The sequence below is a fragment of the Cydia splendana genome, chromosome 7 (genome assembly GCF_910591565.1).
Source record: "Cydia splendana chromosome 7, ilCydSple1.2, whole genome shotgun sequence".
Taxonomy (NCBI): Eukaryota; Metazoa; Arthropoda; class Insecta; order Lepidoptera; family Tortricidae; genus Cydia; species Cydia splendana.
Window position 1 is genome coordinate 16,538,821 of NC_085966.1, and position 15,548 is coordinate 16,554,368.

General features: G+C 36.3%; 1 protein-coding gene across 1 annotated transcript in view; it reads right to left on the reverse strand.

The window, feature by feature from the left end:
* LOC134792377 (uncharacterized) overlaps positions 1-15,548 on the reverse strand; it is a 130,454-nt gene that overhangs the window by 8,103 nt on the left and 106,803 nt on the right. The window contains exons 9-11 of the mRNA XM_063763664.1: positions 14,453-14,578; positions 13,159-13,305; positions 4,627-4,810 (exon numbers count right to left, since the gene is read on the reverse strand). Coding sequence (XP_063619734.1) covers positions 4,627-4,810; positions 13,159-13,305; positions 14,453-14,578 — 457 coding nt within the window. The remainder of the gene's footprint in view (positions 1-4,626; positions 4,811-13,158; positions 13,306-14,452; positions 14,579-15,548) is intronic.

Below are 15,548 nucleotides of genomic sequence, written 5' to 3' on the forward strand. Positions count from 1 at the left end.
GAGGTAGTGGCTCGGGGGCGGGTGACGGGGTTAAAGGTATTGCTTTATTCAATCTTGTATTAAATTTGTTTTCACATCACCTATTCGGAAAAAGGCTTTTTCTTCCCCGCTAGGAGGGATCAAAGTGGCACTTTTCCTCCCTGTTAGGGGGGATCATAGTGGCACTTTTCTGTTCTAGGAAACTGTTTTTGTAATTTTTTGCATTCTTTTTTTAGCTTGAATAATATTATTTTCCTCATAGTTGATGTGAAAAGCAGTATATATGTGTCACACGGTATCAAAATTATATCGTCTTGGGCGTTAACACTTGAATCCCTCATTACGCTCAGGATTCAATGTACGCCCTTGACGGAAATATATCATTTTGATCCCTTGTAACACAAACTACTATTCTCTCACAGTCGTATTGAAAAGTTTTGAGTGCACACATTAAAGTCGATTACACGTCTATCTACATACACGTGTACCTATCTTCTTAAATCTAATATTTTATGTTGAATCCATCAAAACTTCGTCATACACAGTAGGTACGTGGACGGTAGCGCAAAACTACAAGCATGCTTATTCTTGAAGGTTCCTATACTATATTAGCTATATGTACATATATCACCTATCGCCTAACAAACATTGCTAATATAACATTTAATTAACACTTTCGCCTTTTGAACACATGTATACTTAATAATACTTTGAATAGTTTAAATTTCGAAGCCTCGTGTGCAGTCTTAAAACTCAGAAATTAAAAGTAAACAGAACAAATTAGAAGAGTGTTTACACGTTTACAAGAATAATAGGTACGGTCAGCCAAGAATGTGGTCTCCCACTTTTCGACTCTATCATCTGATTGATAGAGTCGAAAAGTGGTAGACCACTTTCTTGGCTGACTGTACTAACATTTAAGAAGATTAATGATAATCGCTGAGAGGCAAAATGTATTTTATTAATTTAGCCCAAGTTCTCGTGCTCGGGCACGGAGACACTTTATCAAGAAACCGAAACGCTAATTTGCACTAATGTTCGTACATTGTTCTAAGTTTGGTCTCTGCTTAGCCTTGAAACTTTCCTTTAGCCAGCTTTCTGGCAGCTATAAGAAGGCTAAATTTAGCACATTCACTGTCAGCGCGAGCTACCGCGCTAGGAGCGTAGCCAATAACAAGGGAAAAAACGATGTGTAGCGAAAAACGGCTACGAACAGAGAACCCATATTGTGCATAGTAGCCGACAAATGAATGAACAAATTTGCGTTTGTTTTAACCGATAGTCTAGTCCGTCGAGATGGTCGAGATATTCTTAGATACTTACATTTTAACAGGGGCCGGTATATGACGTTTTCGATTTAGACCTCACTTTGTAACCATAATTTGTTCAATAAATGTTTAATAATTGCATTAAATTACACGTAAATTTGTTCACGAAGAAACCGTGTACCGACTCTTCATGCCATTGTATTTTTAATTTGCTGTTATTCTCTACAAATCGACACTAAAAGTATCAAAAAATCAAAATATGGAGTTCCGTTTGAGACAGAAGCAAAACAATTTTGTCTTTGACAGTAATTGAATTATTGTATAATTCTGAAAGCTAGATAATTCAGCTACCAATTTATTATCGATTTATATTTTTACTCACAAAGACAACACAGAAATTCAATCTAGTAGATAAATTCTAGTAGAAAAAGTATACCAGTAGATAAATTGTATTTCAAAAAAAAGGGTACATAAATATCAGCTCGCGTCTCATTTAAATTTGATTTGCTGTTATAATGGTTGAAAACCGCAGTAAACTATCTTAAAACAATACGATTACAGTCGAATTTAAGTATTATGTTCCTTCAAAACTCGCTTAAAATGAAAAAAGTTTAAAGACTCATCTTTACTGATTGGGATCAATTTTTATTATGCTGGTATCATTTTGCGTCAGTTTAACACATTCAACACCAAGAACCCGACTGTCGGGTACACTGTTCGTAGCGACTACGCGCTACATACGACGAAACCGTGGCTACGCGCTACGAGCGTAACCCGTAGCACTTAGTGGTATTGAATGTGTTAAAAACGTATTAGACTTCTGTACGTCAATGAATTTTGATGACAATTGTAATCTTGTATTATATTATAGAACTTTTATCTTAAAATAATGCCTATTAACAGAAAGAGTTATGTAATTCGTATAAGTAATACCTGAAAGTCTTGTACCTAGATCTGTAATACCATGGATTGCGACGAATATATGATTATGCGGTTCTTTCCGTCTATATGTATAATGCGTGTACGTGCTGTTCTCTGAAAATCTTCAAGAAAAAATAACGGCTAGACCAGCACTAAGTACTAGCGAGTTTTTGCGGCTTTGGAGACCGAGATGAAGCTTACAGGCCAATAGCGCTCTAGTTATTGTTATGTATACCTATGTATCGAATGTTTTATAAATTACCTATAAAAAGCAATGTTTTATTTCGATTAGGTCTACATTTTGTGCATATTGCATATCTGAAGTATTTTCGTACTATACTTGAAACTTTCGTTGAAACTAAATAAAATAATTATTCCAAATGTACAGTCGCCTGCAATTTATGTTACACAACGAAGGCCGCAAAAATATCTGACACGATCTTATTTGTAGAACCATAAGACCATGTCACATATTTTTGCGGCCTTCGAAGAGTAGGTACCGTCATTATCACCAACTTTGCCCGCTTAATTTTTAAAACGAATTTCTCAAAAAACATCACATCATATGACTTTTTTTGCTCAGCACGTCCATTGTGATCAAACGCATCAGTTTATTTGAAAGAAAAAATATTTTTTATCGTGTTTTTACTCATTTTTTTGCGTTTTAGAGGGCGGGCAAAGATATCCGGGGTTTTCGCCAACATTGCCCACGTCAATTTGGTATTCAAATACAGCTCGTATGATGATGATGTCTAAGGATCACTTAAAGGTTTTGGGCAATCCTACCATTCCCTGTTAATAACTTAGCGATAAGTGTAAAAACTTTAAAATAAATTTGCTGGGCAATGTTGCCTACCCGTTTTTGCCCATTTCCAAATAAGGCTCGCCTAACGTTTTACAAAGGCTAGGGTTGTCACTTTTGAGAAAATCTGTTACAATAGTTTAATGGCCAAAAATATGATTTTTGTTGTGTTTTTCATTCGTTAACGGGATAAAACATCTAAATAGAGGATAATAAGACAAATTAAATACAGTATATATTTATAAACTTATTTTAGTGTACAAACATAACCTTCTTTTACTTGCGAAGTTGGGTAAATTAGATGAAAGTGACAACCCTAATCCGTTTTTGGTGGTGGGCAATGTTGGTATAGATGCCAAATTACCGGATTACTTTGCCCACCGCTAAAACTTTTGTGTATTTAGGCCTTTTTAGTTTAAATCTCAATAGACATAATCTATGCTTCATGTGTTATAACTCAAACCCGGAAATATTTGTCAAAGGGTTCTCCATTTTTTCTACTTGCATTCATTATTTATCAATTTTAAATATACCCTATATTAGACAACTCGCTCAAACTCTAAATTCCCAAGTCAAGTTATGCACAAGTTTGGTATATAGTTTTGTCAGAAATATAACCTATTTTCTACTAAAAATAGCAGGGTGGCCATAACTATTATAATTTTTTCTACATTAACGAATTTGTTTAAAATTGTCGTTTTGGGCAAAGTTTCCCTGGAGGCAAAGTTGGCGCTAATGACGTAACATATTATTTCAGGTGACTGTACATAAATGTTTCGGTGATTTTGAGATTATTTTTCAGGTTAGTTTACTAACAATCAAGTTATGCAGATACCGATTTCGTGAACGTATAAGTAGTAAGGTACCGCTATTGTTTAGCGATACCGATTATTTTTGAAGGCAAAACTATACCGTTGAAATATAAAGATATTAAAATTACAGCAGGGACAACCATTTTTTATAGGTGTACCTAAACCATCATTGGCCGAGCATTAGCAAAGGTCTCCGTTTCAGCTTGGGCAAAAATGCTTTTGTATGTTCTCCTTTGCAGATCACATTTCTCAACTGATTCTCGTGAAAATTTGTAAGCAGGTTCGATAGAACTATTCTGTTTCGCTTTATCCGCCAAAATGGAATTGCCACCCTGCTAAAACTTTATTTATTTAAATTCCTATTGAATGGATTTTGCACCTTATGAAAAACCGTATAGAGTAGTAAATAATATTTTACATCTGACTTAATGACATCTAGTTTTATTCGCTTTAATTGTACAAAACGCGTATCTCGACAAAGCAATATTAGGTAGTAAAACAGTCAACAATCAAATTAATTAAATAGGTAAGTACGTCACGTGTGACATGAACAGACAAGGAAAGCAAGATTAAATGCATTGTTTCTCTTTCATCTTTCAATGGAACGCTTTTACCCTCAAAGGAGGCTAGTGGTCAATACTAAACTAAAAGTCCAATCTTAAAAAAACATGATGGGTCACTGACCTGTCCCAGTAAAGTGAGGTAGTGTGCGTGAAGTGCGCTTGTGTGTGAAATGGGGTAAATTGACAGAATCTGAAATTTTACCCACCGCTACCGTCGCCTTGTTATAATTTATAATTTTTCAATATTTATATAATTATATTTTATGCAGTAAAATACTTACCAATGATATTAGTCTGCAGCATAGGATCGAACCGCTTAACGGGGTCGGGCCTGAGCTCGGCCGGCAGCGCGATGGGCGACAGGTTGTTGCTGAGCTCCCAGTTCTTGGACGCGATGGAACGGACGATGTCCGGGCTGTTCCCGAACGGGAACGACTGGAGGGACATTGGCCGGTATTGGTAGTCCTGGAAATAATGGTTAATGAGCTTTATTTCCTTTGGAGACTTATCGCGAAAATCTAAATTTAGTTATCCTTATCTGCTTCTCTATCACTCTTGCTTACCCGAGCGATAGAGAGGCAGATTTTCAGTTTTCGCAGTAGATCCTCACGGCAGGTGTAGTTACCCTTAGGTGTGTGATAGTATTCTAAAACACTGTGTTATAGAATGTGTGTGGAACCATCAAACTGTGAACGTTGCAGCTCGCTTTGTATATTGTTAAGATAGGTTATAAGATCGTTCGCTTGGGGAAACGTTGGCTACCTTACTTACTTATATTGTATGACCGTGCGTATGGGTGGTGATCACGATCAGGTATAGGTACCCTTAGATGTGTGATAGTACTTATTCTAAAACACTGTGTTAAACTATTAATGTGCGGAACCCTCAAACTGTGAGCGTTACAGCTCGCTTTGTACATATATTGTTAAGATAGGTTATGAGATCATTCGCTTGGTGAAACGTTGGCTACCATGTATGACCGTGTGTACGGATGGTGATATAACTTGTAGTGTGTGAGAGAATGTTCAGTTATTCCTAGGTAATCAAGATATCAAAGTTAGAAGAAAGAATTAAGAATTGGGATCAATGTATTATGTCAAACTGACAGATTTAATATCCTGTGACGCACTTGAAGAAACCGTTATTACATTACATCCCAAGTATGCATCTCTACGGGAAATATTGAAGCACTTGAACGAGGCCTTTTTTAAATTGCCTGTTTATTGAAATTGTAGTTAGGTTTGAATAGGCCACTGGCCTTCGTGCCTACAAATATCTTATTTCGGACTCAAAACAGTTAAAGAAAAATAAGCAACTGCAGATCACAAATCCAGCACCGCTTTCGCATGAATACATCATTAAATACCTACAACTGATCTCGAGCGAAGTCTTTTAGGAACAATAGAAAGAGCTATTGTCGAAAAGACTCCGCTCATTGTTCGGCATCTGACTTCGGGCTCCTTCAGTTGGAATATTAGCATTTATAACGTGATATACGACGTTTATTGTACATCGTACATTGTTCACGATAGGTTCTATATTATTTTTCATATCTCATGCTCTGAAAGTGGGTCGTTGTTGTTCTAAAAGGTGCGCAGAAAGTGATATGTTTATGCACTAGCACAGAAAAGTGGTGTACTCCTCTGCGTCCCCGTCCCACGAACAAATGGGTGGAAACAAAATAGAAAAAATAGTGTCTTTATTTCCTCGCCTGGAACAATTGGTCATTGTTTAATTTTACTAATCCCACGTTGATCCTTTTTTTATAAAAAATGATGTAAGTAAGTAAATTGTTAAAAACAAATTATTCTTGATATCTTTCGTTGAATTTTATTTACTCGATTTCATAAGGCGGGAACCAAAAGGAATACACCAAAAATATTTTTTTAAAGCTTACACTTGCGTAAATGAGCAAAGGTAGAATCTTAGTTACTTAGGAGTTAGGAGTTAAACGTTTGTACGATATTAAATTGTTTTTTAATGTTATTTAGCACTATATTCATATCAATATTATTACGTAGTCTGTTGCGGCATTTAGAACGAAAAAGTATAAAATTAAAAAGTAAGAGACAATCCCGCCGATTTTCATTCATATTATAATGAACAAATAATTTTAAAATTACTGCAGTTTGTTAAAAAATGTGTGTTTTCGTAAATATTGCAATCTAAATGATTTTCGCTAGGGGTTATTAATCTTCACACATGTAAAGTCTCCGATTGCAAGTAAGTCCTAAGGAAAAAAGTCATGGCCGTAGGTCTATTAGGTACTTCAATTACTGATTTTGCGAAATTCCCTTGTCTTGTTTGGTTTCCTCGCATTCGATATGAAAAGTAGAGTGTTTAACTCGGGTGAAAGGCACCATTTCCGTCTCGGACTATTGGCGCTCTCACTGCGTTCGAGCGCCAAACTACCTCAACAGAAACGGGTGCCTTTCAACCCTTGGTTAACAATCTACTATTTTCATCTCTATTACTGTTCGGAAATATCACTTTTTATATTATAGGTAAGCATCAACGATAAGCAATGAACCGTTTATGAAAGTCACTTTAGTCATTTTATTACATTTTGCATGTTTTGCGAATCACAGAATGCGTATTCGTATAAAATATGGGAATTATTGAGTCAAGGACGCTTTTTATTTTGGCCAACCAAAGATAGGTATGGTAAGTGTACGTATATATATATTTGTAAGCTGTCTGAATGTTATTTAAGAAAAGGCTAAAACTTACATAACGAGTAATGGACTCTACTTAAAAGGGAATGATTCAAACAATCATTCCCTTTGCACCCACGTGGAACAATTTGTGAGAAACGCTCGCACGTCTTAGATTTGACTAAACGAATTATACCTACACGGGAAGCGGACGTGTGGTCGCCCTAATCCAGTTTGTTTTACATAATATAATTCAAACGAAATAAACCTCGTTTGCTGGGTACGTCACGGTATGAAGCTTTTATCAAATCAATTAACTCTCAACGTTCCATGATAGTCTGCCCTAGAAAGATAATATAATGTGGCTCCCTCATGGCCAGATAGCTGACTGCAGTTCTCTGTACTGAGCGAAACGAAGTTAAGTCTAGTTATTGGAAATCAGAAAGCCATTAAGCTTAAATTTTCTTTCTTTTAGCTTTATTTTTTCTGCGAAAAAGTTGAGCGCATTTCTTTTCAAAGCTGAAATGGACTAAAATGAGGTGTCCAATAAGAAGTAGGTATTAGTGACTACCAAGTGACTACCTATTATTAAAAGCAAACAAGTTTCATAATAAGTTTTTCAGTGCTTAATTATGTACTTACACACTGCTTTATCTAAACACATATTATAAGCTTTCTATGATACATATGTTCAGGAGCCATATGTTATATATATATTATTATACTCTTTGGCCATATGTCACGACTGCCATTGCGGCATAGCTCAAAACTGTTTGCAATTGACATTTTGAGTAGAACCTGTGGTAGAACGTCATCTCTGATATTAGAATTATTCCATAACAATTTTACAATTAAAATTAAAATACAACTTAAAATTAAATAAGTACCAAATTAGTAGTTATATAAATTAATTAATTCCTTTGTTTTTCATAGATGTTTGTGAATGGCATAATAAAATCGTATTTGATGTTATTGTACGCAATAATTACATTTTCACTTATAAGAAAGTTCTAAATAGTTTCCTCTTAAACTAACCGTAATTTGCGGTTTTCGAACGCATCATAGATGGTTTATTATGTGTGTCTTAGGTTTATTTTTAATAAAGGCCATTTTGGAACTTACGCGTAATCTGAGATTATCTTATAGGTAAAGTAAAATTATATGGACAATTTCTAGGAAAATCTATTTGGTTGATTGAATTAAGTCCCATTTAGACGGTTTGAGAACTTGTACACCATATTCGATATATTGCTAAAACTACATAGTATCTACAATGAATCCAGTAGATCGACCAAACACCGCAATGTAACGAAAATCGCATGCAAATTCTCCAACGACGAAAAGACTGCCGGAGATAGGTTGTAGAATCGTCTAAATGGGGCTTTATAGAGGTTCAAAATTTGTCGGTCAGATTATTGGAGCCATCAATAACAGAGGCGTGTTATAACATGGACAACCAGTGACATAACCTATATTGCCTAATGAAACACTTAAGAGCCAACAGGAGTGGTCATTTCTCCATACAAACGTACTCCTCGTTTTCCTCCGTGGTTTTTGAAGCTAGAGCAATGATTTTTTCAACACAGATTAATATTGTCAATATCTGTGTCGGACCGTTTTGCTTTTTTTGATATTTTTGTTTTTTAAGGCGCTAGAGCCCTTCAAAAATGGCCAAAATGGCCTAATTGACTATGCCGCAATGAGAGGCGTGGCATTCAAAACTGATATCAATTAGCCAAAAAAGCAAAACGGTCCGACACAGATAATTTCATAATAATTTAGATTTCCAAATTTGGTTACGATTGGTTAAGTTTTGGAGGAGGAAACAGAGGAGTACGAAACCTCGATTTTTGAGATTTTTACGCAGGATTTTTCGCCTTGTCCTTATCGCACTACTTTTAGGTGCCGCTTCCGTTAGCGAGACGGGTATATTTACCTAAAATATTTAAAACTCAGCTCCTGTTTCGTCTTAATTAACTCAGAGAGCGATCGAAAATCCGGCTAAGTGAAAACGTATCTTAACAGCCAGTAAACAGTTACGAGGGCTGGTAACCACGGCACTCTATTTTTATCACACCCTAGTCATAAACGTAGATTAAACCTTTATGTTACCTATTCGGGTCATATTGCAGGAATGGGGCCAATCTTTAGGAGATTGTGACAACCCTAATGTGCCCGTAGGTATATATACCAAGAATAGTCTGCAACGATTTTGATAGCACACGCAGTGCAAGTGTTATTTTAAATGTCATACTTGTATGAAAAAAAAACAATCTCTGAATCCCAAACTAAAAGTAATTCACTTTTACATCTCACTTCTGAAACAAATATGCATTCAATCTTATTTAAAATTATCAAGTTTTAAAGTACGTCACGTGTAGCGTAGAAATACAATTTAAAATTGTAAAATATTAACTTACATGTTTAACAATTTTACTTCGTTATTCGGATTCTAGTTGACAGACGAATTGTCCTAAAGGACAAAATCTACGATACCCACCAGCTACAAGTAGGTCGGCGATAAAGAAAATGGGCCGCATATAACAATAGTCCTTTTATTTGTTGTCCTTTTAACGAAAATGCACGTGGAATAGGCACTACCTCCGTGTGTTCTTATCACGTAAATAAATCCTGCTTTTATTCAGAAATAAAGGCAAAATAAAGGATGATCCTTAGGATGCTGTTAAGGCTGCCGAGGCACTGTAGTGCGTCAGGTATGTTCGCCGAGGCGCGAACGGACGACTTTTATGCCATTAGACGGAAAAGAGTGGCGTCATTACTACGACGTGTGCGCGGCAGCACTAACGGCATGCTGAGGGCGTTAGACGAGCGCGTCGACTGCCCGCTCACTAAGTACTGGGCAGAACTAGTCATAGGTAGGTCTAAGTAGATATAGGTTACTAACATAGTGTTAAGTCTAAAAATGTTACTAACAAAATATGGATCGCTTTTGGTCTGAAAAATTTTTTTTATTTTTTATTTTATTTTTTTTATTTGTAATCTTATCTCAACTATAAGGGGGTGCTCAAACACTTTGAAATTTTTCAAAGTTGTATGAAATCCAAAAAATCAAGTTATTAATCTTTTGAGTTTTATGTAAGTAGTAGTTTTCACATTATTTGAAAGTGTGATTTTTAAAGTTATTTGGTGAAAAACCATTTTTATTTCTATTTTTTATGATTTTTTAGGTGAAATTCTAAAAATCTTACTTTTGAAAAATTATTAAAATAGAAATAAAAATGTTTTTCTACTTAAAAACTTATAAATCACATGTGCAAATAATGTAAAAACTGATTCTTAAATAAAATTCTGAATAATAAATACTTGTTTTTTTTTTGGTTTCATACAACATACAAAATTTTCAAAGTGGTTGAGCACCCCCTTGTAGTTGAGATAAAATTACGAAACTTGGTGTATTTTATCAGCATAATAAGTGTAACAAAATAAGGGGGTGCCCCGTCGGAAAATAAAAAAAAATGTTTTTTGAACCACCCTACTCAGCAGAGATTTCAACTCGGTTCTAGGTCAACTGCCCACACATTCTGTTAAGTTACCTCTAGGTACAAAAACATGTGATCGCGGTAAATATTTTGTCATCAATTTGTAATTGGAATCGGCCACCCGGTTAATGTAATTTGTGTTACGACAATGAGTTTTGTTTTGAGTCGTTCGTGTTTTTACATAACCTCTTATATGTGACGTGAAAAACCGGATTACCACAGGATGGATGAAATGGCGACAGGTCACGGGAACCATTTGCGACGCCCGAATGCCTCTTCGGTTGAAGAGTAAAATTTATAAATCAATCATAAGACCTGTCCCCGTCATGTATGGATCAGAGTGTTGGGCCCTAAAAAGGCCCTAAAGGTAACGGATGAAAAGAGGTTGCATGTAGCGGAGATGAAAATGTTAAGATGGATGTGTGGCGTGACGAGACTGGATAGGATAAATAAAATAAAAATAAGTTTATTGCGCACAAAACAGGCAGTACAATACATAATTGTTGTGACATCGGGTGCGTGCATAGCATGGGTTAAATAGTACCGAATTTCCAGGGGTCCCCGCACTAGGCTAGGCCTGTACCGCGGGAGACCAAGTTTAGTATGCATTTGTATGTCATGAGTGACAGTTGGAATAATAGAGAAAAAAATAAATTATAAACTAAAAGTACATTGTTTGATTTGTTTGTTAGTGAAATAAATAACATTACATTACATTACAGATAAGGAATGAGTATATAAGAGGAAGCCTGAAAGTTGCACGCATAACTGAAAAACTAAGGGCAAATCGCCTAGCGTGGTACGTGGACGAGAAAGGTATTACGAATTAATGTGGTTGTGGAGGGAAGTACGAGGAAAGGAAAACCGAGGAAAGGAAAACCGAGGAAACGGTGGATGGACTATGTGAGAGATGATATGAAATGAACGCAAGTGAATGATGCAATGACGGGCGACAGAGAGGTGTGGAAGAGAAGGGCAAGGGCAAGAAAATGATGATGTATCATAAAGCTTATAGAGCTCAAGTGCAATCAGATCTTTTAGACTAAATGTGACGTTCCACGGCAAAAGGTACCTTATGGCGGCTGGCGCTTACGTCGCATAGCGCCGCAATAATATTGGAGCGGCGTTAATAATAGCGTAAGCGCCAACCGCCATAAGGTACTTTTACCAGTGGGACATCACAAATAAACACTACTTCGTTACAAACGTTTTTCAAAGGAGAAAATCTCAACGACCGATGTCACTGTCGACCTTACTGTCACCCCTAATCTATAATTACCATCACTGCTATCACTCTGCGAATGGACTATAGGCCAGCTTCGATGACACGCTGTCCACAGATCATTCAACTAGGTACCTATACATTGGCGCTGTCATATTAAAATGAGATCGCTATCGCTCATTCGTCCACGTTTACAATGTGCCTTTACAAAAGTTAGGAATTTTATAATAAATGAGGTAGATATTGGCTGTTGTTTGTTAAATAATGTAGGAGCAAGTGATGCAACTGAGTGATAAGATTTGCGATAAAATATTTTAAAAGGAAAACAGTGAGTGGGTGGTTCATAAAAGATTCAGGTTTAAATTCTCATTTAGATGGTGCGAGAACTCACATTCGAGTTTCGTTACATAAATTATTTACTAATGAGATATTATCAAGAATCAATCGTTTGAACATGTACCGCAATGGTCCGAAACTCGCAAGCGAATTCTAGCTCGATCTATGTACATCATAATTAGTATGTGAGTTTTGAAAGGAGTCTGTTAGTGGTAGTCTAGTAGTACGTTAAGATTTAACCCTACACTTCTGACGAAAGCCTTTCAGTCGACGTTTCCTTGGCAAGGAAGGATTACCCTATAATGTAATGTAAGTACCTACACAACGTGGATCTATCACGGACGCTGATGAAAACAAATTTACATTGAAGATAAAGTTGTTTGCTACGACCAAAGCTTAGTAAAGAGTTATTATAATAAATTAACATTCGGTAGTCTGTTTGTAGTCTGTTCGAGAAACTGAAAACGGTAAAAAACAGAGATACTACTCCTAAAAATACGTGTGAAACCTCATTAGATTCATCATGATACCTAGAAAAATGTATTCGAACCGTGTATTAGCACACAAACAATATCAAAAGTTATAAACAAATAAAGGGGGGAAAAAAAATATCTACTTTTTTTCCCCCCTTTGTTTGTTTATAACTTTTGATATTTTTTGTGTGCTAATACACACTTCGAATAAATTTTTCTAGGTATCATGACGAATCTAATGAGGCATCACACGTATTTTTAGGAGTAGTATCTTTATTTTTCATCGTTTTCAGTTTCTCGAACAGACTATTGAAAGGGAACTGCGCCAGACCGATTCTGGGTCTATAAAGGATAAGTTTATATTTTATCCTATGGGAGGTGTTCATTTTGTATTGGTATATATATAAATGTGTTAAGTGTCATCAAATAAATTGTTTTACAGCATTCATTAGAACGTTTTTTGTTAATTCGGTGTTTGATTACTATTAATATGTGTTGTGTTTGTGCGTAGTAGGTATGGTACGTTCTGTGAATACCTATGTAGTGTCTGTGGCTGTCGATGATGACCTTTATTTTCCAGAATATATAGTAGGCTACTCTGTACAGTCTGTACCAACAGTTCAGTTACCTTGTTAGCTTGTTCCATCAGCAGACTCCTGAGCTTCTCCTGCTGCGCCGTTTCCTCGGCTCGAACGTTCTGCGAATAGTGTGCTCGTAGGTAGTCGATGTTGAATTTAATCTCCTGGAGGAATGCGATGGCTTCTTCCTTGGACATCTGGATAAATAAAATAAGTATTTGGCAAAAAAAACATTTTTGGTACAAGCTTTTATCGCTGACTGTACTTTTCTTACGACAGACAACTAATACTCATCGAGACAATTCTAAAAACCCCTAGCACAATTAGGTTGCGTTGTTTCATCACAGAGTTCCTATGGCCATCTCCTGTCTCCATCATCAGATCAGTTCGACAGTACCATATTATTGTATTGTCATTAGAACTACATACCGCTGCCCATTTTCATGACGCTACGATCCTTGGAAGATGGTTAAATTAGTTATCTTAGATTCCATTACATAGTTACATACAGGTCGAGAGTTCCTATGGCCACCTCCTGTCTCCATCATCAGATCAGTTCGACAGTACCATATTATTGTATTGTCATCAGAACTACATACAGCTGCCAATTTTCATGACGCTACGATCCTTGGAAGATGGTTAAATTAGTTACTTTAGATTCCATTACATAGTTAGTTACATACAGGTCGACCTAATAAAAGCTTGTTAACAATGTTAGAGTTCTGTTTTCAAATCTACCTAAATTATTACCAACCTTTATTGATATCAGCTGTATCCTATAAGCATCTCGTAAATGTGTGCGATTCGCAAGATTGTGAATTCTGAATTTCAAATTTAATTGCGCTACCAAATATCAAAAACATGTCGCGAAATTGGGTCGGTATTCGAGCGTTGGTTGCGAATCACTTTCACATATTGTTGAAGTAACTATGTACATATTTTGATAGCATTTCCAATTTTCCACTGTAAAAGTATATGACATCCACCATATAACTAAGAGTTAAAAATACGCAGCCAAGTTTTAAAAAATCAGGCCGTTGAAACGCTTGATCCAGTTTCGTGACATAAACAATTTTATAAATGTTTCGAGCTAACTTTATGGCGGAATTCCAAAAGCAAAGAATCATTTCACTTCAAAGCCGGTACACAAAACTGATCCAACCACTGACGCTCACTAAGTATACCTACCAATTTATTCGTACCTTTATGTTTGCATAGAATAGCTGGTTATCAGCGCGGGAAGCACGCACCGTTAATCGCTAATGCAAACATTTGTGGCTTTGCTAATTTTGTTGAGCAATTTCTTTCAGGGTCAATACCACCTGTGGAATCTTTTACACTTACCATTCCTTCCTGCAGGAACTCTTCGATTGCCGCAGTGACTCCGCGCTCGTCTCTAGTCCAAAACACGTACTCCGCCATGTCGAGAGGAGAGTACTGAACGCCGGCGTATGAAGCGTAATGATCAATCTAGTAGAAAACACATCTCGTCAGTATAAAATATGGAGACAATGTTCATTTAACGAGTATCTAAAGAAAGCTATGTTATATCTGTCGGCGGCCGATCGTAAAATTTCTGTGTAATGTTTTGACGGTAGTCACATTAGACCAATAGATATGTAGGATAGGTTCGTTAGGTTGCTTCAGAGACAGGAGCCCCACGTAGCGGGGCTACGTCGACTCAGGGAACGAGACAACGATTTTCACGTTAACGATATGTCTAGGAATTTCATGATCTGGCAGATTTTACGATCGGCCACCGACATATGTATATTCTATAGATTGAATCAGGTCCGACGTCAAGGGAATAGCACGAAGAACTCGACGTCTTCTACGAAGGCTGGTGGAAATCTGCTCAAGAAATTAGGATGATTTTAACCCAGCAATGGCATACTCCAGACTCGCCAAAAAGTATATTCTAAAGTCTAAAGACCTGAAGTCGAAAGAACTTAGTAATGAGTAATTAATTTATAAAATTTGAACAAGAGTTTAAAAAACGATCATTAGGGAGCTTCATATTACTTACAGGATTCTCAATATCACATAATTTTCATTTAAGCAAAACCAGTTTTTTTTCTCAAAGAGAAAGGTTGAAAAGTACGCACAACTCAATTAACTCTTTGAGCGCTAGGTCACATTTATTTGCTAGTGTAACTCAATGTCATGAAGTATTTGAACTGCAATGCCTACATAGATAACCGCAATTACGAGTTACTCAGACTTTGATCAATTTTTCTATCCAATGAGCAATAAAATTTATAAAAGCCGCGTAATTAGTTACGCAGATACCTATATTATACTAGCTTTTGCCCGCGGCTTCGCACGCGCAGGAGAGTTTTTTTAATTTTGTTTTTTTTTTTTTTTACGGACTGAACAGTGACTGACCTTAGTCTCACCTGCTTGAAAGTGATGACAAGGCCGAAGGTGTAGCTCACTATTT